Source organism: Giraffa tippelskirchi, chromosome 10, assembly GCF_054371585.1.
Source record: "Giraffa tippelskirchi isolate mGirTip1 chromosome 10, T2T-mGirTip1v1.2.pri, whole genome shotgun sequence".
In the NCBI taxonomy this organism is placed as follows: Eukaryota; Metazoa; Chordata; class Mammalia; order Artiodactyla; family Giraffidae; genus Giraffa; species Giraffa tippelskirchi.
Window position 1 is genome coordinate 121,664,311 of NC_137284.1, and position 24,239 is coordinate 121,688,549.

The window sequence follows — 24,239 nt, forward strand, 5'->3', positions numbered from 1 at the left end:
CGGTGGCTCAGTAGTGAAGAATCTGCCTGCAGTGTGGGAGGCTTGGGTTTGATCCCTGGGTTGGGAAGATCTCCTGGAGGAGGGAATGGTAATCCACTCCAGTATTCTTGCTTGTAGAATCCCATAGACAGAGAGGAGCCTGGTGGGCTACAGTCCATAGGGTAGCAAACAGTCAGACATGACTGAAGCGACTGAGCATGCATGCATGTAATTTTATTTTTATTTTTTTGAGGAACCTCAATACAAGTTTCCATAGTGGTTCAGCCATTTTATGTTTCCATCAATAGTTCACAAAGGTTCCGGTTTCTCCACATCATCTACACTTGTTATTTTCTGTTATTATAATAGTGAACATTTTAAAAATTATTTTTGGCTGTGCTGGGTCTTTGTTGCTGCATGGGCTTCTCTCTAGTTGTGGCAAGCAGGGGCAACTCTTCATTGCAGTGTGCAGGCTTCTCATTTTGGTGGCTTCTCTTGTTGCAGAACACAGGCTCAGTGGTTATCGCACACAGGCTTAGTTGCTCTGTGCCATGTGGGATCTTCCCAGACTAGGGATCAAACCTGTGTTCCCTGCATTGGCAGGCAGATTCTTTACCACTGAACCACCAGGGAAGCCTTGTTATTATTTGTTAATAGTAGTCATCCTAATCTGTGTCTCTCATGAAGACACTTGTCATTGGACTTAGGGCCCACATAGATAATCCAGGAATATTTAATCAAGATCCTTAATTACATTTGCAAGATCCTTTCTCCAAGTAAGGTGACATTCACAGGTTCTGGGGACTCAAACATTCACATGTCTTTGGGGGACCACCATTCAACTCATTATACTCCCTTTATTTTCCTCCCTGATAACTTTCCTCCACCTGACATACTATAAATTTACTCATTTATCTTGTTTATTGATAGACAATAATCAAAATAAATCTGCAAGGACAAGGATTTTTGTTTCGTTCACCAGTGTGTTCCTGGGGTTTAAGTGTCTGGTACAAATGGCTACTAAGCAGATACTGGTTGAATGAATGGCTAGCTAGCCTAGGTCAAGACTTGCAGTAATTTCTTCCTCCCACCTTTGCAGGGTAAGGGTCTGGGACCAGGGGAATTAAGATTACCTAAGACAGGTTTCTTCCTGTGGGGAATGCAATCTTTTTTTTTGGCTGTGCCATGCAGGATTTTAGTTCCCTGACTAGTGATTGATCTCTAACCCTCCTACAGCAGAAGCACGGAGTCTTAACCACTGGACCGCTGGGAAAGTCCCAATAATATCAAGATTACCCATCAATTAGGACAAATTCCAGGGTTCTTTTTAAGAAAAAAAGAAATACAGATACGATTTTTTGCTAAAGTGGTTTAGAATTCCTTGGATAAATGGCTGATTTTATGCCTACGGCAGGAAATGCACAAAATGGAAAACAAGGAAGACCCTAAAGACTACTAGAATTGTGTCAAAAGGTTATAGCAAAACAATGTTTTATTGGAGAATTTGAGCATTAAAAAGGGTAATGGGTTTAACGCACTGAAACACACTGTCTTACTGTAAATCCTCACTGGCTCTAGATTTGTTTGAAGGATATACCAAGGGCAGAGAAACATGTTAAATATCACATGAAGAAACAATCAACCAAATTCAGAAAGTGGAAAATTCTACAGGTCAAATGATCAAGTGGCTTCAATAAGTAGATGGCATCACCATCATCAACAATGGAAAGGGAAGGGGAATTGCTTATCCACAGATTTGGCTTCCTGTGGTCCACAGCAGTCTGAAAATATTAAATAGAAAATTCCAGAAATAAACAACTTATAAATTTTAAATTGCTCGCTGTTCTGAGTAGTATGGTGAAATCTTGCTCTGTCCTGCCTGGGACAAGAATCATCTCTTTGTCCAGGCGTATCCTGCCTGTTTATAGCAGCCCTCTTAGTTATCAGACTGGCTGCACCACTATCACAGTGCTTAGGTTTAATTAACAATGACCCCAAAGTGCAAGAGATGTTGTCAATTCAGGAAAGCCAAAGAAGCTGCAAAGTGCTTCCTTTAAGTGAAAAGGTGAAAGTTCTCAACTTACTAAGAAATAAAAAATCTTATGCTGAAGCTGTTAAGATCTATGTTAAAGGGTGAAACTTCTGTGAAATTGTAAAGAAAGACAAATTCTTGCTGGTTTTGCTGTTGAACCTCAAACTGCAAAAGTTATAACCACATGATTCCTGCTTAGTTAAGATGGAAAAGGCATTAAATTTGTACAACAAAACATTGATACCATATTCACATAACTCTTATTACAGTATAATGTTCTATTTTGCTATTAGTTATTGTTAATTTCTCATTGTGCCTAATTTATAAACATTACCATGGGTATGCATAGAATAAAACACACAGAGAGAGAGATTCTGGCACTGTCTGTGGTTTCAGGCATTCACTGGGAGTCTTGGACCATATTCCCCTTAGATAAGGTATGACTACTATATATCAAAAGAGGTTTAAAAGATGTATCAATGAATGTAGTAAATAGACCTTTTTAACAATCCAAAGTTTATTGAGATGGGGATGGGAAGGAACTGAAAATATACTAAGTACTAGAATTATTAAAGAATTATTTTTGTTTTGGGTGTGATGATGTTATTTTTATCAGTCCTTATTGGTTAGAAATACACTGGAATATTTATAGGTAAAATTATATGATGTCCAGGGAATCTTTAACACACTTCAGGAAAAAAATACAGAAATGAATAAATAAAATAAGGCAAAATTTTGACTGCTGTTGAAACTGGTTGCTAGTATATGAAAGCTCATTGTAACTATTCTATGTGTTTGGAAATTCTCTTAATAAAAATTTTAAGACAAATTTTCAACCTTCCTTTGCTCTAATTCCACACCCAGTAAGGACCTTTCTGGATTCTTTTTTGCCTTCCTCTGTCCCACAAGAGGAATGCTCTCATTAGGAGATGTAAACATGCCTCATAGACCTCTAAGTTTTCCTCAAGACTTTTCCTCAATTTTCTTAGCCCAGATACTAATTCTCAAGTTGCACCAGTTTGTTCAAAGAAAAGAAGGTGAAAGACACAGACCCTTGGAAAAGGGAGGAAACTGCACAGAGGTCATCACTTAAACAAGAAGACTGTCCCCTACTGAATTTGGATGAGATCACATGCTGTCCGCACGACTGACTGCTGAATGTGGCCAGGCTGTGACTTGTTGTCCATTTCATTAAAGCTGAGCCATATGCTAATATTTAAAAATCAGATTTCATACTTAAACTCAATTTCCAGCTTCCAAAAAAAAGAGATCTTATTTTCCGTCCTCACCGCCCAACTGCTGCTGCTCAGGAAGGGTTTCCTTGTAAAACTTCTTTAATGCCACTAGGAAATTTGCCTTGGTTCAATCCCACTTTTTAAGAGATAAATAGGAACATACCCAACACTATGCAGATTACTGGGGGCAGGGGGTGGGAAGAGCCCTGGAGAAGGAAATGGCCACCCACTCCAGTATTCTTGCCTGGAGAATCCCACGGACAGAGCCTGGCAGGCTACAGTCCGTGAGGTCGCAAGAGCCGGACACGACTTAGTAACTAAACCACCACAACACTAAGCACGGTAAGAATGATTTTTATAGGGTTTGTGTTTAGGAAGGATGGGAAGCAGCAGAACAAGCTCTGGGCCCCCACTTGCACTTGTCACGGGCCCATCAGACCCACGAGGCTGGATTTTGTTCTGCTTCACATCTCTCTCCACTCTGAGCCCTAAACCACTGTGGGACAGTGGAGCAGACCCACAGCCCAAGAGACTGCATGTTCCAAATCTTCACCTAGAAGACAATGAGCAGCTGGATAAGTTGTGAGAGAACAATAAAGGCTGGAAACAGGCGGAAACGCCGCCAAGCCTCGCCCTTTGGGTGCAGTCTAGTGACCACTGGACCGTCTCTATTCGTCCCTCCTCCCACACATCTCTTACCTTTAGCCCAATCTCCACTTTCTCTTCCTGGTAAGCACCCCCGAGTGACTATCTGTGAGCACTTCGGTGTATACCCCTAGCAGAGGAGTGTCAGAAAATAATCATTCCAACACTGTCATCTCAAGCAACAAAACCGATGAACTCCTAAAATCTGGAACACCTAAACCTGTTGGCGCCCCACGGCTTGGAATACCGTTTCCTGTAGGTCTGTTTGCAGCCCCACCCAGGTGAGGCCTCCAACCTGGGGTCATGGCTTCTAAAGGCTCGGTGGCACCGAATGCGCCTGAGGCTCCTACACGATTTCTCACACCAGTATCCGCCTAGTCGGGGTCTCGGGAACGGTCTGTCGGTCCCCAGACTCCGACTTTACTTTCCTCGGTGGACCCCGAGTTCGGAAGCTTGCGTCGACCCAATCTTCCAGATATGGGACCCAAGTCTCGGCGCAGGCTGACGGGTAAGCAGCAGGGGCGAACGAGGTGTCAACGTTTCCGTACTCTTCCTCTGCCACGACGCGTTTGCTGGGAGCAGGGCGCCGGCGCGCGCATGCGCACTGAGCAGAAGTCGCTTTTTGGCAGTGGACGCAGCCCACTGCCCCTCCAGGGAGCGGGAAGGACCAGCCAGTCTCCCGGCGTCCTGCGTGTGCGCACTCTCCCCTCGGCCGGGTAACTTGGCCTAAAAGACGCGGGCGGGGCGGGGCGGAGCGGACGCAGAGCGGGAGTCACCGCGCAAGCGCGTCCTGCGCCTGGTCTTTCTGCGTCGTCAGGGAGCGGGGCGCAGGTGCGCGCATGCGCACTGGGCAGAGGGCGCGCGTTGGCAGGTGTCTGGGCTGGGCGTCGGCGGGCAATGGGGTTGCCGGCGTTGCTGCTCCTTGCGCTGTGCGCGGCAAGCGCCCGGGGGCTTTATTTCCACATCGGCGAGACCGAAAAACGCTGCTTCATCGAGGAAATCCCCGACGAGACCATGGTCATCGGTCAGGCGGGGCGAGGGTGGATCGGGCCCTGAGTTGTCCCCAAGACGCCGTCGGGCTCTCCGCTCGCAACGGCACTCTGAGGACGCCGGACGGTGACCGGGCGAGCAGTGCCCCCTTCCTGGCGTCCCGGGAGCCGCGGAGTGTGGGAGCCGGACGGACTAGGCGGGTTGTGACTGCTCTGTCTGTTCCGCAGGGAACTACCGCACCCAAATGTGGGATAAGCAGAAGGAGGTCTTCCTGCCCTCGACCCCCGGCCTGGGCATGCATGTGGAGGTGAAGGACCCTGAAGGCAAGGTAGGGCCACCTTCACTAGGGCTCTTGGGGTGGACAGAGCTCATAAGACACGAGCTTGCACTTGGCGAGGTTAGAGTAAAGGTGTGGGCTTTCACTGACTGCTCTGTTGCAGGTGGTGCTCTCTCGGCAGTACGGCTCAGAGGGCCGCTTCACCTTCACTTCCCACACTCCTGGTGACCATCAGATCTGCCTGCACTCCAACTCTACCAGGATGGCTCTCTTTGCTGGCGGCAGACTGGTAACAGTTTTCTCTTGGCCATAGCTCAGAATCTGTCACTTGGTTCCAAAGTTTTTTGATTTATTAAAGAACCTGCCTGCCAATGCAGGAGACCAAGAGATGCAGGTTCCATCCCTGGGCTGGGAAGATCCTCTGGAGAAGGGCATGGCAACCCACTCCAGTATTCTTGCCTGGAGGACCCATGGACAGAGGAGCCTAGCGGGCTATGGTCCACAAGGTCACAAAGAGTGGGACATAACTGAAGCGACTTAGCAAGCACGCACATCATTTGTAACTCTTTGTGGCACAGTTACAAGTAAGAAATAGATGTTGCCCGTCTGTCCCACAGAGACGAGAGTATGTTCCATAGCCTGGAACAGACCATCAGAGGTTGCATCACTTAGACATCATAACTTCAGAATGGCTCTGACTTTGGGGTCCAACCTTGTTTCCTCCTAGCGTGTGCACCTAGACATCCAGGTTGGGGAGCATGCCAACAACTACCCTGAGATTGCTGCCAAGGATAAGCTGACGGAGCTGCAGCTCCGAGCCCGCCAGCTGCTTGATCAGGTGGAGCAGATCCAGAAGGAGCAGGATTACCAAAGGGTAAGGGCATGTCACTGTACTTGGCCATTGGAGTTGACCTTTATACCCATTACACCTCCTGGAAGTTTCTTCTTGGGACTTTCCCTACTTGGGAAGCAGGCTGTTCAAAGACTGGAATGGAGGGTATCAGTGCAGATAGCCATTTTTCAGCTCTGTAGAATAAAGTGTAGAGAGGACAGTTCACACTCTAGCAATAGCCATTGCCTGCCTCCTTATTTTGGGATCTTGCTTGAAATGGTTTAAGAGTGTGATTTCTGTCCTAGCAGAGAAGCTCATGGAGGGGTGGTGTGTTACTTTTTGGGGCACTCCCAGGGGAATCAGAGGCAGTATTTCAAAAGGTGTTTGGTTCCATAGTTGAGCAGTGGCATGGGAGGGAAGGACCTCACAAACAGCTGAGACTGTCTCTCCCGCACATTTAATCCTGGGTCCATTGTCCTATGCAGTATCGTGAAGAGCGCTTTCGTCTGATCAGTGAGAGCACCAACCAGAGGGTCCTGTGGTGGTCCATCGCTCAGACTGTCATCCTCATCCTCACTGGCATCTGGCAGATGCGTCACCTCAAGAGCTTCTTTGAGGCGAAGAAGCTGGTGTAGAGTCCTCACCACGTGACCCTTTCCTGTCACCTCAATTATTTGGTACTTTCCCCACCCAATATCTTATCCACCTGGATTCCGAGGGAAAAAAAAGTGAAAAAAGAATATAAGCCACATTGGTTCCATGGCAACAAAGCATTCAGATCAGCCACTTGTTAACACTGGTTTTCAAGGACACAGGACACTGGTCCAGGCTTTCAAAGATCTGTCTTGGGGTTTGTGCAGTGTTGGAACTGACCCAGGACTAAGTCTTGCTTCTTTTGCCTCCAGTGATTCCCCTCTTTCTCACAAAATGAGCAAATGAAAAACCCCTCCTACTCCTTTACGCTTTCCCTCCGTCTACTTACGAAGTAGGCAACTAAAATGCCCCAGTGAGGAGGCCTGCCTCACTGCTCTGCTGTCAGTCCTGGGTTCACTCAGCAGCTTTGTGAATGTAAATAGGGGCAAAGGCCCCAGAGGATTGATAAGTTTTTCTATATATTAGAACTATTTTTTGATAAAATTATATATTTTCCTTCCTAGTTGAAGTGTTACTGCCTTTGTGTGACTAGCTGAAAACACCAGTGCAGTCCCTTCCGCATTGTTTATGCACACATTCTTGATAACTAACTACCATGGCAGCTCCTAGGACTTCAGCTCTCAGGGCCAGAGAGCAGATGTCACAGCTGCTTTCAAGGCCTAATCAGAGGGCCAGGCAGAGAATTCTCCAGGACACCTGTGGTTTCCATCACACAGGGCCTGAATTCAAGAGTGAGGCAGTGACAGCTCACACAAGGCAGGACACTCTTACCCTCCCGTTTCCCTTAACTTTTATTTAAGCTCTGGTAAATGTTTTCTTCGCGGGAACCAGATGTGGTTCTTTATACAGATTTTTCCAGTGAAATAAAACGTGTTGTAGTAGCTGTGTTTGAAATGAAATACAGAGGCCGCGGGCAGAGGGGAGGCACAAAAGGAGATGGAAGAAAACCTCTTGGTCTGGGTGCTTCTGCAGCTGACTGGGAGTGGACTTCGGCATGTGGGCTTGTGAGGCTAGGGTGCAGGAACAGACAGTGTAGTGGCTCAGCCATGCACAGAGGGCAACCACGTAGGCTTGTCAGCAAGGAATCCTGTGAAGAGATTAAGTATCTGTTTCTTAGCTCCCTGGAATCATAAGTGTAAACACATCTTAGCATACTTCCCTCATGCCTTTCTGCCATATAAAACTTAATACCATTAGTTGCCCATTCTTGACATTTTATTTTATGGTTTTATTTATTTAAAATACATTATTTATCTGACATATAAAACTAAATTCTTCCCTTCTTGTTTTTATCTTCCATTCTATTCTACACGTGTATCTATTTTTACTTATAAAAGTATAAGCAATTTAGTTTTCTAGACCTTTTCACTTAATATTTTTGTAAATACTTAAGAAATTCCAATTTGGGGTGACCACGTTAACGGTCCAGTGTGGTGAAACACCATAAATGACTCATCCAAAATTATATGGATATTTACCATAATATTCTTCATGTTGGAATTAACACAGGGAAAATGAGGTGGCCTTGAAACTAGTTGGTGTGTAGACCTCTGGCCTGAGGCTCTTTAGGAGCATGGGACATGTCAGGAAGGGAACACACACCTGCTCTGTGGCTGTTACTAGGAATCTACCCAGCAAAGCACACTGGCGTCTAGGCTGTAGGAATACAGGAAGTAGTCTGTCCATCTGTGCATTTCAATTATGCTGATGGGTCAGTAGGTACTCGGTTTCTCCTCTTGTGAATTTTTGATAGGGGAATGGAGTGAAGACTGAGGTGGGAGTATATCACACCTTTACACCGATGGGACAGTTGGAATCTTGATTGCCAGAGGATAGGCTAATAGGTGGTAGATGTGAGGAAAAGTTTCCACATTGGTGTGTGGTATTCACAGACACCACAGAGCCTAGGAAAAATTTTTAAAAATAGTTCAGCTACATCCAAGGAATTCTGGGGACGTTTCCCCCCAATACCACCCTGATTCCATTCTGAAGTTCTTGCTTTCTTAGGTTATAAAACAACCTTACCAAACAGCCTTCCATCCTTATACAAAGGCCGTGGGGGCACAGGAGTCTTTCTACTCATCCCGTTATCCCTGGCCCAGTCCCCATCTCCATGTTTTGGTTCCAGCCTCACTTTACCTGTGGTGCTCTCAGTTCTCACCCTAATAACACCCAGAGCCTGACTTCTGGATCTCATGCTGGGCCCATGTCAGATGCAGAGGGTCACCTGAGAAACATCCATATCGATTCCTGGGCAACATTTATGTCCAGTTTGACTAAGTTTATGTTTGGCATGGTGTGGTAGGCAGAATGGGCATCCCTAGTGGCTCAGACGGTAAAGAATCTGCCAGCAATGCAGGAGACCCAGGTTCAATCCCTGGATTGGGAAGATCCCCTGGAGAAAGGAATGGCAGCCCACACCAGTATTCATGACTGAATTCCATGGACAGAGGAGCCTGGCAGGCTATAGTCTATGTGGTCACTAAGAGATGGACATCCTGCATCTCCCTTAACACACGTTAGGCAGACTAATAACCTCCCAATAATGTCCAACTAGATGTACTAATTCCTGAAACCTGTGAATATGTTACCGAACATGGCAAAGAGAAATTAAGGTTGCAATCATCTGCCTTTAAAATAGGGAGATTATCCTGGATTATCTGGGAGGGCCCAATGTCATAAAGGTTCTTGAAAAATGCAAGAAGGAGGCAAAAGAAGGTTGTAATGATGTGACACAAGGACTCAACCCTCCATTAACACCTTTGAAGACAGACCAAGGGGGCCACAAGTGAAGCTTCGAAAGGCAAAAAAAATAATGATTCCTCTAGAGCCTCCAGAAGGGAACGCAGCCCCACCCACCTCCTGATCTAAGCCTAGAGGCCTTGTCACATGACCTAGAGAACTGTAAGATGGTAAGTGTGTGTTAAGCCACTAAATTTATGATGATTTGTTACAGGAGCAATAGCAAACTGATATAAAGTGGGGACCAAAAATCCCCCCCCTTTTTTTTTGGCTGAGTCTTACTGCTTGGGGAATCAAAGTCCCCAAAAAGGAAATGAATCCAGGCCACAACAGTGAAAGCCTGGAATCCTAACCACCAGACCTGCAGGGAACGCCTAAGAATTCTTATTTTTAACCAACCTGTGGAGGCAACACAGGTTGCTATGTTTGGGAACCCCAGAGCAACCTACCTTCCTCTTTTCTTATGCTACTCATTCTTCCAAACTTCATTCTTGGACAGTTCAATTGTTATAGCCTGTCCTTGTTCTGCCTGTGACCCTAAACCTTAGCCCAACCCCGGTGGCCTCTATTATATGCTGGTACACCCAGTGTCACTTGCTTTTTACTCTGAAAGCCACTGCTGCATTTCAGATTCCCACGTTCCCACCACTGCTACAGGCAAACAACCGTGGAACACAGATGCTGGTGCACTTTTCCTAAGCATAGTCGGTGGCAGAGCAATTACTGCTTGCACATAAACCTGACAGAGATCCCCCGGATGCATAATGGTAGGAAAGGGCGCAGGACTCACCAGTATTTCCCAAATGTGGTAAGGAACCACCCGCGCGGCATCCCTTTTCTTAGGTAATACACAGATGAGCATTCTAAACATTGATGTATTTGTCAATATAACTACAACTAATACTGGCATAATTGCTAGGGCGAGGCTGTTAGAAATCAAGAGCTAGATGAAGGTAAAGCCATAAACATGCAACCTGGTGGAGAAACTTGAGGATTGTGTGGCCGGTGTCGGTGGGCGGAGGCGGGCACGGAGGGGACCTCACCCACCTGCACGGAGCCCCGCCTCTACCGCAGGTAACCCTAACCCAGAATGCCATTTGGAGGTAGTATCAGGGAACAGGCAAGGACCCGTTGGCTCTCTGCCGCCCGCCGCCTCTCCCCTGAGACCCCACAACTAGAACGCAGCAGCAGCCGCAGAGCCCAGCCGGAACACCGGAAGCCATGGCCAACTCCTTTGAAACTGATTGGCTGCTGCTGTGACCGGCTCACGCGTCTTCTCGTGCTCTTCCTGTCGCGCCTGCGCGCTGTCACTACAGAGCAGCAGCATGGAGGATCCAGAAACGTTGGGCTTCGAACACATGGGCCTGGACCACCGGCTCCTACAGGTACCCGGGAGGGCTGAGGAGCCCAACCGACGGTGGATGGGAGCGGTGGCAGGGCAGCACGCCGCCTGAGCCGTCCCTTGTCTCTCCTAGGCCGTCACCGATCTGGGCTGGTCGCGACCCACGTTGATCCAGGAAAAGGCTATCCCGCTGGCGCTGGAGGGGAAGGACCTCCTGGCTCGCGCCCGCACGGGTTCCGGGAAGACTGCCGCTTATGCCATTCCGATGCTGCAGCTGCTACTCCACAGGAAGGCGGTGAGTCGGGGTAGGGGCCCCAAAGGCCGAAAAAGGGAGATGCAGGCGTTTGAGTTCCGTTGTGCCCTCTTGGAAAGTTGTGCCGGCCACCCTCACGCACCCAAGTCTTTCCCAAGAACCGGGTTTTCTTTGGATCTCTTACACATGCTGCTGCTGCTGCTGCTAAGTCGCTTCAGTCGTGTCCTACTCTGTGCGACCCCATAGACGGCAGCCCACCAGGCTCCCCCGTCCCTGGGATTCTCCAGGCAAGAACACTGGAGTGGGTTGCCATTTCCTTCTCCAATGCATGAAAGTGAAAAGTGAAAGTGAAGTCGCTCAGTTGTGTCCGACTCTTCGCGACCCCATGGACTGTAGCCTACCAGGCCACTGCATCCATGGGATTTTCCAGGCAAGAGTATTGGAGTGGGGTGCCATTGCCTTCTCTGTCTTACACATGAAGGCTGGTCTAAGAGAACCTGATGATTTAAACGCTCTGGGCTGGGATTCAGGTTACTTGGGTTCTGGTCCAGGCCTTGTGACCATTATTCTTTGTACTCAGTTCAGTTCAGTCGCTCAGTCGTGTCTGACTCTTTGCGACCCCATGGACTGTAGCAAGCCAGGCTTCCCTGTCCATCACCAACTCCCGGAGCTTACTCAAACACATGTCCATGGAGTCGGTGATGCCATCCAGCTGTCTCATCCTCTGTCATCCCCTTCTCCCGTCTTCAATCTTTCCCAGCATCAGGGTCTTTTCCAGTGAGTCAGTTCTTCACATCAGGTGGCTGAAGTATTGGAGTTTCAGCTTCAGCATGAGTCCTTCCAATGAATATTCAGGACTGATTTCCATTAGGATTGACTAGTTTGATCTTCTATCTGGCTGCTCCATATTCTAGTTGAGGCATCTTCCTTCTTCCTTACAGCATGTGGGCATCCTTAGTTGTGCCATATGAACTCTTAGTTGTGGCAGGCAGTATCTAGTTCCCTGACCAGGGATTGAACCGGAGCCTATTGGGAGCATAGATAGTTCACCAGTAACTGGCACATTTTAAATAACTTTGTAATGATAAAGTAAGTTATCCTTTTTGAATTCAGTGCCTGGGGAAAGGGCCTTCTGATCTACATTCAGAGGTGGGTAAAGTAAGTGAAGCAGTGATCAAAACACAACTAGATTGTTGTGTTGAAGTCATAGTACATGGTCAGATTGCTTGGAAGAGGTAGAGAAAAGCATCCAGTGGCCATGATGATAACTGACTGGCTGAAGTCTTTAATTTGTGTCTTGCAGACAGGCCCCGCAGTAGAGCAGGCTGTGAGAGCCCTTGTCCTTGTGCCGACTAAGGAACTGGCGAGACAGGCCCAATCCATGATTCAGCAGCTGGCTGCCTACTGTGCTCGAGACATCCGGGTGGCCAACGTCTCAGCTTCTGAAGACTCAGCCTCTCAGAGGTGGGTTAGAACAGGGGGATGAATCTGCACTGGGATGTGGGATAGGGTTTGTGTGAAGCAAAAAGGAGGGCTGATTCGGGGTGAGATCCCAGCTGCTGCCTTCTACTTAATACTGGGGTGTCGCCTGTCTACAGAGCTGTGCTGATGGAGAAGCCCGATGTGGTGGTGGGGACCCCATCCCGCATATTAAACCACTTGCAGCAAGACAACTTGAAGCTTCGAGACTCCATGGAGCTGCTGGTGGTTGATGAGGCTGATCTTCTTTTCTCCTTTGGCTTCGAGGAGGAACTTAAGAGTCTTCTCTGGTAAGGAGAAGGGGTGGTGAACACACAGTAGAGCCTGGAGCGAGGGGGCCAGTTCAGCTGCCCCCGTTAGAGGCCTTAGAATTGGAGTCTGATGGGGCTCTGTTTCATTTTAGTCACTTGCCCCGGATTTACCAGGCTTTTCTGATGTCAGCTACTTTTAATGAGGATGTGCAAGCACTCAAGGAGCTGGTACTACATAACCCGGTAAGGGCCCCGTGGGACCTTCGGGGTACTCAGAGGACTCGCTCCTGCCTTTTCAAAGGAACCCTTTGTTATTTGGGGTGGGAAATTCCTCATTTAGTATTCCTGGTTATGAGGCACTAGAAGTCTTATGTTATTAGGCACTCCTGTATCCTCCAGCCTAAAATCACTATGTAGTCCCAGGTATCTGCTGGGTTCAAACCATGCTTTGCCTAAAGGCCTGATCAGGGACCCCCAAAGGGCAGAAAGGCTGCTCTGAGCAGCAGGACCAAAATTCTCCCCTTATGTGAACTTTACTCTTCAGAAATGTTGCTACTGTAGGGGTTTTGTCCTCACTATAGTCATTTATAGTGTGTTTCACTTTGATTTGTGCCCCAAACTGTGTGTAGTTTTATGTCCTTTGTAGTAGTTAGTATATTTTGAATTCTGACATTACACAGTTGGAAGGGACCCAGGGCGCCCTCCACTAACACATTAGCACTGTGGTTGGCGAGCCAGCGGCTTGCAGTAGCATTTCTGTCTTCTTTTCTTTCCTGACCACAGGCCTGTCCTCCCCTAGGTTACCCTCAAGTTACAGGAGTCCCAGCTACCAGGGCCAGACCAGTTACAGCAGTTTCAGGTGGTCTGTGAGACTGAGGAAGACAAATTTCTGTTGCTGTATGCCCTGCTCAAGCTGTCGTTGATTCGGGGAAAGTCTCTGCTCTTTGTCAACACTCTGGAGCGGAGTTACCGGCTGCGCCTATTCCTGGAGCAATTCAGCATCCCCGCCTGTGTGCTCAATGGAGAGCTTCCACTACGCTCCAGGTATGCCGACTCCCATGTCTCGGTTGAAGATGGGGATGGAAAAGGGGAGACACAGTCGCTCTTCCTGTTTCTTAAGTGCTTAGTGGATTAAGGGCTCTGGGCTTGACTGATCCTCACTGACTTTATTTCTCACAACTCTGCAATACCAACTATAATTCCATCTTCATTTGAGGAGGTTAAGGCACAAAAATTAAGTTGGGGAAGAATTGAAGAAGAGGGAAGAGTCAGAAAGGATGACTGTTATGACCAGGTGGAGGGCGGGGGAGAGGCCTCCAGTGCTCTTATGTCTGACTTTCACCTGCTCTTGGGCCACAGGTGCCACATCATCTCGCAGTTCAACCAAGGCTTCTACGACTGCGTCATAGCAACAGATGCTGAAGTCCTGGGGCCTCCAGTCAAGGTCAAGCATCGGGGCAAAGGACCCAAGCGGGACAAGTGAGTCCACTTTTATCTCCTCTCAGCCCTTGCCAGGGAGACCCACCTTTCAAAAGACTGGGAAACTAGCGTGTGGGGGCAGGGAGTGAAGGGCGCAAAGGGCTGTGCTTCATGGGCAGCATGAATTGCCATACTGCCTGACTTGTTGGCATGGTGTCATCCTGTAAGGAAGGTGGCCCAACCTCCACTGGCTGTGACTTGCAGGAAGGATCTTTCTTCAGGGGAAGGGGTGCCCCTAGTCTCTATCTGCCTCTTGAGTGGGCTGGCTCGGAGTGGTTCTCCGGTTGCCCTGTGGGCAGTGAGTTCCAGGGTTTGGCTGCCCCGACTACCGTAGTTCCTGGAACAGTTATGATGTTTAAGAATCTTACTCATGGCAGTGTCTGTAATTCCATGCCAGGCTTTGTTTAGCGATCATGCTGATTAAATAAGTTTGTGAACATGGCCCCTGAGGAGAGGAGGGCTCAGTCTGAGGTTGGCATGTTTTCTTACAGGGCTTCTGATCCGGAGGCAGGCGTGGCCCGGGGCATAGACTTCCACCACGTATGTGCTGTGCTCAACTTTGATCTCCCCCCAACCCCCGAGGCCTACATACATAGGGCCGGCAGGTAGGAGAACTGAGGCATAGCAGGCTGGGCACCTGGACTGTGGGCACACTGTGGGACACACATCCAGAGACACAGGCTGGGTTGTCTCTCCTTGTAGGACGGCACGTGCCAACAACCCCGGCATAGTCTTGACCTTCGTGCTGCCCACAGAGCAGTCTCAGCTGGGCAAGATCGAGGAGCTTCTCAGTGGAGGTAAGAGCCTCGCCCTCACTGACCTGAGAAAGGGCCAGGCTTCTGTTGTGACACTTTATAAACTTCAAGGTCTGGTGCTCCTTAGTGCTCCGTGGCTGTCATTGCACATACTTTGTGGCTAGAGTGGCCTCAGAGTAGGAGAGTGGGTGAGTGGGCAGGTCCTAAGGCTGAGAGATGTGACAGGACCTGGGACGTGGGGACAGGAAACTGCCCTGGCTGCAGCAGGGTGGATCTCCTGTCGTGAACTGTCCATGAGACCCAGGTTTTTTAAAGCTGCATGTGTGCATTGTGGGGAAAGAGTGGGCTGGATCCCCGGCTGCCTCACCCCAGGGAGTGGACGTGGGAGGTTCTGAGCAGAAGGCCTCCATAGACCCTGCCCAAGCCTTCAGTCTGCAGGACCCTCACTGCTGTCTTCTCTGCAGACAGTGGGGCCCCTGTCCTGCTTCCTTACCAGTTCCGCATGGAGGAGATCGAGGGCTTCCGCTACCGCTGCAGGGTGAGTGGGGCCCTGTGGGGATGTGGGTACTTGGGGCTCATCTAGGACCCAGAGTCAGGCCCTTGTTGCTCAGCACCTTGGCAGGAGGGCGGGCTCACGCAGCCCTGCCATGTTGACCTTTGATGTCTGTCCCCAGGATGCCATGCGCTCAGTAACTAAACAAGCCATCCGCGAGGCAAGGCTGAAGGAGATCAAAGAGGAGCTCCTGCACTCAGAGAAGCTCAAGGTGAGGGGCTGTGTTGCAGGGGGAAAAAGGAGGCTTCAGGGCATCGCCCTTCCTGGAGGTTGGCGGCAAAGCTTTGAGTGTGAGAGGCAGTGAACTGGGCAGCAGACCGTGCCTTTAGCAGGTCATGGGGAGGAAGCAGGCCAAGAGTGAGTAAGGATGCCAGCTGTCCTGCTGGGAGGTGAATTGGCCCAGTCTCTGAGGTGGACAGTGGCTGTGACCATCAGAAGCACAGCTTCTGGAGTTTATTCTCTTGACACAGTTATAAGAGTTGTGTGAGCTCACAACTGTATGGGTGCCTGCGTTCCATTATGATTCCCAAGGTGGAAACACCAGGGAGTCCACCCCGGGGACGCAGTAAACCAAGTCAGGTGCATTCAGGCAGTATGTGTTATACAGAAAAGGAGGAGGCAGCTGTTTATGTGTCAGTTGGAAGGTGCACGGCCATGGAGTGATTCCTGGTGAGGAGGGTGTGGCGTGCTCCTAACTGTCCCCACTGAATAGGGAGTGGGAACAGGGACACATGCCTTCCTGCGTGTGCAGAGCACTTGAGGGGATATGAGCAACCAGATATGGAGCTGCCTCTGGGAGGGGGCCCCAGTTACAAGGCAGTGGGAAATCTCAGCCTTAACAATTGGAACATGGGCTGCCTGTTCAAAAACTCCCCCGTGAAAAAAAAAAACAAAACACCCCATGGAATTACAAAAGGAGGACCAACCATGCAGTGCCTGCTTCTCTCCCCTGCCAGACATACTTTGAAGACAACCCCAGGGACCTCCAGTTGCTGCGGCACGACCTGCCCTTACATCCTGCTGTGGTGAAGCCTCACCTGGGCCACGTCCCTGACTACCTGGGTGAGCAGGGCTGGGGGCGGGCTATGCATTCATCCCTGGGCTGCCGTGCACTGGGGTGACACAGAACCATGGGAAATGGGCAGCGAGCATGTACACAGACATAACTCTGCACAGTCCCCCTGGGTAGGCATTGCTCTCTATGTTGGGGAGACAGGAAACCAGGGCAGCACTCTGCCTTCAAGGCCAGGGGTCTCACATCTAGAGCCCGATCCTATGAAAGAGCAAGCCAGTACCTGGCCAAGCAGCCTCCTGTGTGTAGAAGGGAGTGACTGGGTGTGATGTGGGAGTCGTGGGTAGGAGGCAGTGCTACTCCTGCTGGAGGAAACTTGGGGTTAGTGACCAGGCCAAGCTGGGCTTGGTTGTCTGAATCCAGAACATTTGACCTGAGCCTTGTGGGGATGAGGGATATCGGGATCACAGTTATGAGGTCAAGGGTGGACCCCAAGAGGGACTTCCCTGGTGGTCCAGTGGTTAAGACTCTGCACAGGGAACATGGGTTTGATGTTCAATCCCTGGCCAGGGAACTAAGATCCCACATCCCGCATGCTGCATGGCACAGCCAAGAAAAGAATGGATCCCAAGAGTAGTTTCTATGGTATAGATGAGGCCAAAGCCCAGCTGATGTGTTCAGGAGCCTTGCTCCCTTTGCACCTGGTAATGATACTCCTTGTGTCTTTGGTAACGGGTATGTGTGACTTTTATGCTGAAGATGCTTAAAGTGGATTAAAGAAGCAGAGCAGTGAGTGTAGACCCCTTTCCCTGGTACCCCTGTGGATTAGCGTAAGCTGGTGGATGTGTCAAGGAGAACCCCAAGCAAGTGGATGGGAAAGATCCAGGAGAGATGGGAATATGCCAGAGAGATGGAGCCAGGTTCCCCAGGAAGTGAGCTGTAAGGGATACCAACCAAGGTCCTGGTCTGAGGAGTGAAGAGGGGGAGAGGGGGAGGAGTGGGTGTGATCTTGGGTGGCTTTTGGATGGTCTATGTGGCAGCTTGAAGTGGGATCCCAGTTCCCTGAGTGGGAATTGAACTTAGACCACAGCGGTGAGGGCGCTGTATCCTAACCATACTAGACCACCCAGAGACTTGTGGCTGGGAGCAGGGCCCTGGCTCTTGCCTGGTTTGAAGAAAAAATTTGGGAAAAAGTTAAACAAAAAAAAAAAGGCAAGTGAAGTGTTGATTAGGAGAGAAGAAAGATGTGGAGAAAGGATGGGTGGACTGAGAGAGAAGTAGCCATGAGTTTTTTTTTTTAATTAATTTATTCTTGGTTGCTCTGAGTCTTCATTGCGTTTTCTTGGGCTTTCTCTAGTTGCGGCAAGTGGGGGCTACTCTTCGTTTCATTGTGTGGGCTTCTCATTGCCATGGCTTCTCTTGTTGTGGAGCACCATGGACTTAGTTGCCTCACGGTCCATGGAATCTTTCAGAACCAGGGATCAAACCTGTGTCCCCTGTATTGGCAGGTGGATTCTTAACCATTGGACCACCAGGGAAGTCCCTTTTGGGATGGTTTAGACCACTTATGTGGAGGCAGTTTTCTGATTTTCATCTGGCCAGTCACCTTGCATTATGTGGCCCCAAGTCCATATCAGGTCTGACTCAGGGCCCTCCTGGATGGGCAAGCACATCTTTTAGATGTGAATTCCAGTGCAAGGCTTTTTGGGAGGTTGGCAGATGTTAAGGTCTAGTGTCCCCTCCCCTGAGGAACCTTTTTGTGCTTGCACAGCCTGGGAGGTCTCCTTGACCCCGTGAATGAAGAATATGTGGTCTCCTTAATTTTTTACGTAAGCAGGGCTTACTTAGCTCCTTTCTGTTACTGCTGTTCCCATTATCTTGAAGTGTCGGCAGGAGACAAAGTCCAGCTACTTAAACTGTTCCTGTTGTTATTTTTACTTTCAGAGTGTAAACAGGAAGCTAGTTGTAAATGTTTGACCTGGGGCCCATCTCTCTCCTGCCTCAGAAGGGAATCCCGTCCTCTCTGTCACACAGGAGCAGAGTCATTGCCCAAAACCTTTGGCCTTTAGGGGTCGGGGTGACGTGGGAGGGTGTGGCGGTGTGGTGCTCAGAGGCCTGTCAGGACCTATGTGGCCTGGCTGGATGGGACCCTGAGCTATGCCCCGGGTGGGTGAGAGGGCAGAGGCCAGGGGTCATATAGCAGGTCCTGAGCAGTGATGGTGGCACCTGACAGGTGAGGAAGGGTATGGGAGGAAGGGTCACATAGGAAGGAATTACGTGAAGGCTGCTTTTCTATTTTAGCAGCATTTTCTTTCTTAATTTTCCTTCTTCTGTTTCACACTTACTGTGATGTACTGTAGAGACGTGTTTTAGTGGACATCCCTGGGGACAGCGGTGTGACACTAGATAGTTGTGTGTTCTTAGGATTGCAGTGAGGATCGGAGTGCCAGGCCCTGGGTCAGGAGGGGAGAGTGCGCTGGGCGCCGCTAGAGGTGGAGCCTGCGGGAGAGGGGGTGGGAGCAGGCACACAGGGCGGAGGGTGGGGGGGGCAGCCGCTGAGCCGGCCGTCTCTTCCAGTTCCTCCTACTCTGCGTGGCCTCCTCCGCCCGCACAAGAAGCGGAAGAAGCCCCCCGCCTCTAAGAAGGCCAAGGTATGTCCCCTGGGGCCTTGGTGATGGCTGCAGGCCACCCCCCCACCTCCCCAACCCCCGCCCATCTGATTCCCTTGTCACCAGGGTGTGCTCGCCCCTTGTTCTCAGGAGGGAGGGAAGAGGTCCTGAGAACCGGCCCCAGACCCCCGGCCGCTGGCCAGAGATGCGGGGGCCGAGGCTTTCCCTTGGCCACTACGAGCAGCTTCCAGAGCAAAGGAAGACCTGCTGTCCTGTCCCCACCGCCCTCCTCGTCCTCCAGGCTGCAGGAGGGGGAAGGTGGGTGCCTGCAGTGCCGGAAGCAGCACCTGTCCTTGGCTTGCAGCCTGCGGGGCCTGCCAAGTAGCAGTACCACTCACTTCTCTGAGTCTGTCTCGTTATGTGCAGACAGACGTCTGCTCCCCACAGTTAATCGGTAACTTTGCCCCCGCAGAAGGCAAAGACACAGAACCCACTGCAAAGCTTCAAGCACAGAGGAGAGAAACGCAGACCCACAGCAGCACCCTCCTGAGGTTGTTCAGACAGCCTTGGCTGCCCTCCCAGCCTCTCCCGGGGCTGGAGTGTGGAGCGGGCCTCCCTGCTGCAGGGAGCTGGATTCTCAGACTGGATGGACTGGATTCGGGGCAGGCGGAACTGTGGCCCTCTAGATGGATGGCCAGGATGGTGCTTTGCCTGTAACAACAGAATAAAGATTCTAGCTGCCCTAGTTTGTGCCTCCTGCCTGTAGAAGGGGCCATCGAAACCTTGGGAATCAGAAACCACTTCCAGGAAGCAGCACCTGGCTCTTTGCCTGCTGTGCGCAGTGCCTCCTTGGCCAGGAGAGGTCAGCCTTGCAGCACTGCAACCTGGCAGCCCTCAGGCCGGGAGACACTCGTCCACATCTGGCTCTCTGGCCTCACCACCAGCTGCTCCTGTGGCCTTCACCTCTGGGATCAGGCTAATGCCTCCCTTCTCTGAAGCTTGGGAACGACTTTTCGCCTCCTGGAAATATGGGCCTGCCTGATGACACCTCTCTCTCCATGGCATGTTGTAAATTCAGCCTTCTACTCCCTCAGGCAGCCAGGGACAGCTGTCTCTGCTCCTGAACTGCTCTGCTCTGTTTGGCACACTTGTGTGTTTGTGTGTGTTTAATTAATTAATTAATTTGGCTGCAATGAGTCTTAGTTGCGGCACGTGTGATCTTTTTTAATTGTGGCATGTGGGACCTAGTTCTTCCTGACCAGGCATCAAACCTGGACCCCCTGCGCTGGGAGCGTGGAGTCTTAGCCACTGGACCACCAGAAAAGCCCCACCTGGGTGTGTTTTAAGTGCATGAGTGACAGTGTGACACGCACATGCCCTGTCCATTTGCTCTCAGCCCAACTGCAAGGTTCTGACAGGGGAGGGTCCCAGTTCACAGCTGGGCCTCCCAGCTGCTGTCTGGAGGAGCGGGATGCTGCTGCTGACTGTATTGTGCCCACTTATCTCAGTGTCACCGTCACCCACTTATCAGGCCTCACAAGACCCAGCTGGTGAGAATACTTGGTGGAAGAGGGTCAGCAGGGTTGGCAGGGGAGCTAGGAGGAAATTGGGAAGAAAGTTGAAAGTGCTTGAGTATTTCATTCCGACAGAAAACCAGGTAGTGGTACCAGCACAAGCTGGTCTGCACAGTGAGGAAAGCTTGGGTCTCTGGCTGCTGTTAGGGGGTGGTGGGACCTCAGGTTTAGGGTCTCCACGTTTCTGCCATTCTGAGGATTTCTAGGGAGTCAAGGTGCATATGGTGGGGCTTGCCGCTCAGGTGGGATTGTCAATGAGGGAAACAGCAGCCAGTACATTGCCACCGGGTTCCTGAGGCCTGCCATGGCTCATGCACCTTAAGGAGATGAGCTAATAGAGCTGAACAAAGATGGCAACTTAGCATTTGTGGGACCCCAGAACTGCACCAAGAGCCTCATGGGTGTCACTGCCTTGTTGAAGGGGCCAAGCTTGGAGAGCTTCCTGTACCCCTGCCTGGCTGCTGGCTGCAGACCTCCCGACCTGCTGCAAGAGGCAGGCCTGGCCCTGGGGACCCAAGAGCCTGGGACATTGAGGTGGCAGTCTGCTCAAATGGTGTGCCAACCTTGTTCCTCAGCCTGCCACCTCCAGGTGTCCTAGCCAATGAACTTAACGTTGAGTCTGCACAGATGCAGGAGAGTGGGAGCCTTGGGTTTCTCCAGTGATGTTTCTTTTCAGAGGGGCCTCTGCTGGTGGGTTCCTGTCTGGGAACAGGGCTGGGGCCTGTTGGCCACATGCTAGATGCAAGCTATGTACTGAGACCTGCGCTGAGTGTTCAACCAACATAGGGGCTACTCCCAAGTTCTGGGTGAGGGGGCTGAGGCTCAGAACTCACCTGGCAACAGGTTACAGGGTGGGTGAAGAGGACAGGATTTGGACATCAGCACAGGCCTGCTCTGGTGTCCCAAGCTTGCCCACTGTCCACCCCCGTGAAAGAGTAGCCTGCTCTCACCAGCTGGGGAGCAGGTGCCATCCTAGGCACTTTACGTAACCCTGGGCTGTGCTTATATAACCCACACTTGGCTGGAACAGGCCCTGGCACTTGGTGGATCTGTGAATTGGGCGGGGTCAAGAGAGTGGTGTGTTCCTGTGGCCTGGACCTGCAGAGGGAAGGTGTGTAGACGTCTCATACAATCACACAGCCCTGGGTGGAGTCTCTGCTGTCCACATATACACAGGGAAATAGGCTCTCAGGGGTTGAACTTGTCTATCTGATACCAAAACCTCTGCCCTTGATAAGTGTGTCCAAAATAGAACAGAACAGGCCCTGGGACACAGGCATGCACGCGATAAGTGAGCTGGGTTTGGAAGGAAAGAGGTCACTGAACAATAGATAAGCTCGGCAGTTTTCTGGCAGGTTCCAGGCTGGCTGACGTACAGGGCTCATGGCAAAGGGGTCAGCAGAGTGCAGGGAAATTCCACACCTCTGGCTGGCACAATCCCACCCACGCATAGGCTTGAATGCGTGCCCTTGTGTTTCTGGCTCTGTGCTTGGACCTAGGGGAGATGGACAGAGCTCAGTCCCTGCATGCAAGGAGCTTTACAGGGGTTGAGAACCAAACTTTCAGTGCATCCCAACTTCTCCAAGCTGCAGACTCTACAAAGCATCTGTCTGCTCCGCCATCACTTGTTGGGGCTGCCAGGTGTAGGCGCTGGGCTGGAGGCGGGAGGGAGTGGGTAGTGCCCTCCAGCCAGGCACACTGGTGGCTAGATCATCTCCCTTCTGGGACACCCAGGTGCCAGGAGAGTTACCTGGGGCCTCACTCTATTGGAGGAGTCAGGTGAGACTGGAAGAGGGGTTGGGAGCAGGGTGAAAGTGCTCCAGGGGGGAGGGTGCCTGGCACATTTGAGGATAAAAAGAAAACCAAAGAGATCATCACTGAAACAGGCAAAAACTGAAAAACTAAACTGATGTCTTGTATTTAAATTTTTTTTATGTTTTGGCTGTGCCACACAGCACATGGGATCTTAGTTTCCTGGCCAGGGATCGAACCCACATTGCTTGCATTGAAAGTGTGAAGTCTTAACCACTAGACCACTAGGAAAGTCCCTGAATTGTTTTTAAAGGACAATACAGCCACATATTAAGCATTCAAAAGGTGCTGGTGGATTTGAAGCAGGGGAGCACCCTGATCAGATAGCTGAGTAGCCATGGTGATAACGCACGGGCAACAGAGTGTCCCTAGAAACCTCTGGACCCAGAGCACAAACCAATTCAAGTGCATTTCCTATTTCAGCTAATTCTCTCCCCCATCTGTTGAGGATCAGTGATTCAGCATTTGGGGAATTAGTTGGTCTCGGGACTTTGGTCTGTAGGGGCAGTTTCTCCTGGAGGCAATGCCAGTTAAGTTGAATTTGTGCCAGGAGGTGCCCCTGCCAAATGCCATCCTCTTTCCCCCAGAAAAAAGCCTTGGGGTGTCCTGGCTGTCAGTGGGGGTGGGAGCTGCTTCTCGTTTGTTTGCCACAGTGATTTTTATGTGGAAAAGGAAGTGATCCTTCTGGGCAGGAAAAGGTGCTTCTGCCCAGCCTCCCATGGTGTGCCAGGCACCTCGCTGGGCAGACTCAACCTCATTGAACCTCAGAACCTCTTCAGAGCTTGAGCGACTGTCCATGAGTCCACCCACAAGGCCAATGAGAAGCAGCGAGATTAATGTGGCATGGCTGAGCTGGAGAGCGTGGGCACATCGAAGGTCTTCAACCCTAACAACTGCCTTTGTGGCAGCCAAGCTGGGCCAACCTGACCTCCAGGGAGGCATCTCGCCTTTCTTGGCCTCTTCTGGGGTCTCAGCTGTAAGTGCAGGTAAAAAGTACTCCCTCTGAGTGTCTGTGTGTATGTGATGTGCCAAGGAGGCCAGGCAGCCTGGGAGCCCTCCCTGCAACACTGTGCCTGACTCTGTGTTGGCCTCTGGATCCCGTGGGGTGGCTCTGCCCACAGCACCCTGAAACTTAAATGCACACCCGGATCACAGAGGCTTCTTCTCGGAAGGCAGGTTTCATTCCAGCAGGCTTGGGGCAAGGCCAGAGATTCTGTATTTCTAACAACCTCCCTCCTGAGGGAGCCTGATACTGTGGGATCCCAGACCAGCCCTTAAGAGGCAAGATTCAATGTCCACACACCTACGCCATTTTACAGATTGGAAAACTGAGGTTCAGAGAGAATAAGTAGGCAGCCTAGGGCTGTCCAGTTAAGTGGCAGAGTAGGAGGGTGCTCAGATCAGTGGGCTCTACTCTGGAACCCAAGGCTCAGCCCTGCCCTGTCCCTTCTCTGAGTCTGACCTTGATCTGTGAGGTACACTGATGAAGCCTATAACTTTCTAACCTAAGTATATCCCATGCAATGTTTATGACATACTAAAAAATTATTAGCTGCTTCTTTGAAATTTAAATCTCACTGGTCAGGACTTCCCTGGGTGTCCAGCTGTTAAGACTCTGTGCTTCCAATGCAGGGATACAGGGGGCTTGGGTTCTATCCCTGGTCGGGGAACTAAGATCCCACATGCTGTGTGGCCTGGTCAAAGGAAAAAAACAATCTCCCTGGGTGTCTTCCT

The 24,239-nt window shown here is 50.5% G+C and overlaps 2 protein-coding genes and 2 long non-coding RNA genes across 6 annotated transcripts; 2 read left to right on the top strand and 2 right to left on the bottom strand.

Moving 5' to 3' along the window:
• Positions 1 to 3,584: 3,584 nt before the first annotated feature.
• LOC145523970 (uncharacterized) lies at positions 3,585 to 4,698 on the bottom strand. Its single transcript, XR_014066999.1, has 3 exons — positions 4,316 to 4,698; positions 3,946 to 4,021; positions 3,585 to 3,799 (listed from the first exon to the last, which is right to left on the bottom strand). It is a non-coding gene; the product is annotated as an uncharacterized LOC145523970 (long non-coding RNA).
• A 49-nt stretch (positions 4,699 to 4,747) lies between these two features.
• TMED4 (transmembrane p24 trafficking protein 4) lies at positions 4,748 to 7,525 on the top strand. Of its 2 annotated transcripts, XM_081535251.1 has the most exons (5): positions 4,748 to 4,915; positions 5,109 to 5,209; positions 5,322 to 5,447; positions 5,886 to 6,032; positions 6,476 to 7,525. In XM_081535251.1, exons 1-5 carry the CDS (start codon positions 4,789 to 4,791, stop codon positions 6,623 to 6,625), a joined length of 651 nt encoding a protein of 216 aa, XP_081391377.1. In that variant the 5' UTR covers positions 4,748 to 4,788; the 3' UTR covers positions 6,626 to 7,525. The 2 variants fall into 2 exon arrangements, with proteins under 2 accessions (XP_081391377.1, XP_081391378.1); XM_081535252.1 differs by lacking the exon at positions 5,886 to 6,032.
• LOC145523969 (uncharacterized) lies at positions 7,412 to 10,558 on the bottom strand. Its single transcript, XR_014066998.1, has 3 exons — positions 10,177 to 10,558; positions 8,436 to 8,548; positions 7,412 to 7,731 (listed from the first exon to the last, which is right to left on the bottom strand). It is a non-coding gene; the product is annotated as an uncharacterized LOC145523969 (long non-coding RNA).
• Positions 10,559 to 10,700: 142 nt separating this feature from the next.
• Positions 10,701 to 19,864, top strand: DDX56 (DEAD-box helicase 56). 2 transcript variants are annotated; one of them, XM_081535249.1, is made up of 14 exons: positions 10,701 to 10,771; positions 10,862 to 11,023; positions 12,285 to 12,445; positions 12,580 to 12,750; positions 12,864 to 12,954; positions 13,511 to 13,755; positions 14,071 to 14,190; positions 14,682 to 14,795; positions 14,893 to 14,987; positions 15,410 to 15,483; positions 15,620 to 15,709; positions 16,455 to 16,560; positions 19,088 to 19,161; positions 19,592 to 19,864. In XM_081535249.1, the coding sequence occupies exons 1-14, from the start codon at positions 10,712 to 10,714 to the stop codon at positions 19,667 to 19,669; spliced, it is 1,641 nt and encodes a 546-aa protein (XP_081391375.1). In that variant the 5' UTR covers positions 10,701 to 10,711; the 3' UTR covers positions 19,670 to 19,864. The 2 variants fall into 2 exon arrangements, with proteins under 2 accessions (XP_081391375.1, XP_081391376.1); XM_081535250.1 differs by lacking the exon at positions 14,071 to 14,190.
• The last annotated feature ends 4,375 nt before the right edge of the window (positions 19,865 to 24,239 follow it).

What these genes read in the sequence shown, in the direction of transcription:
- TMED4 (XM_081535251.1), top strand. Translation starts at nt 4,789, where the DNA reads ATGGGGTTGCCGGCGTTGCTGCTCCTTGCGCTGTGCGCGGCAAGCGCC. An exon ending in TCTTTGCTGGCGGCAGACTG is followed by an intron (nt 5,448 to 5,885) that starts GTAACAGTTTTC and finishes GTTTCCTCCTAG; the next exon opens with CGTGTGCACCTAGACATCCA. An exon ending in AGGAGCAGGATTACCAAAGG is followed by an intron (nt 6,033 to 6,475) that starts GTAAGGGCATGT and finishes TGTCCTATGCAG; the next exon opens with TATCGTGAAGAGCGCTTTCG.
- DDX56 (XM_081535249.1), top strand. Translation starts at nt 10,712, where the DNA reads ATGGAGGATCCAGAAACGTTGGGCTTCGAACACATGGGCCTGGACCAC. An exon ending in TGCACTCAGAGAAGCTCAAG is followed by an intron (nt 15,710 to 16,454) that starts GTGAGGGGCTGT and finishes CTCCCCTGCCAG; the next exon opens with ACATACTTTGAAGACAACCC. An exon ending in CCACGTCCCTGACTACCTGG is followed by an intron (nt 16,561 to 19,087) that starts GTGAGCAGGGCT and finishes CGTCTCTTCCAG; the next exon opens with TTCCTCCTACTCTGCGTGGC.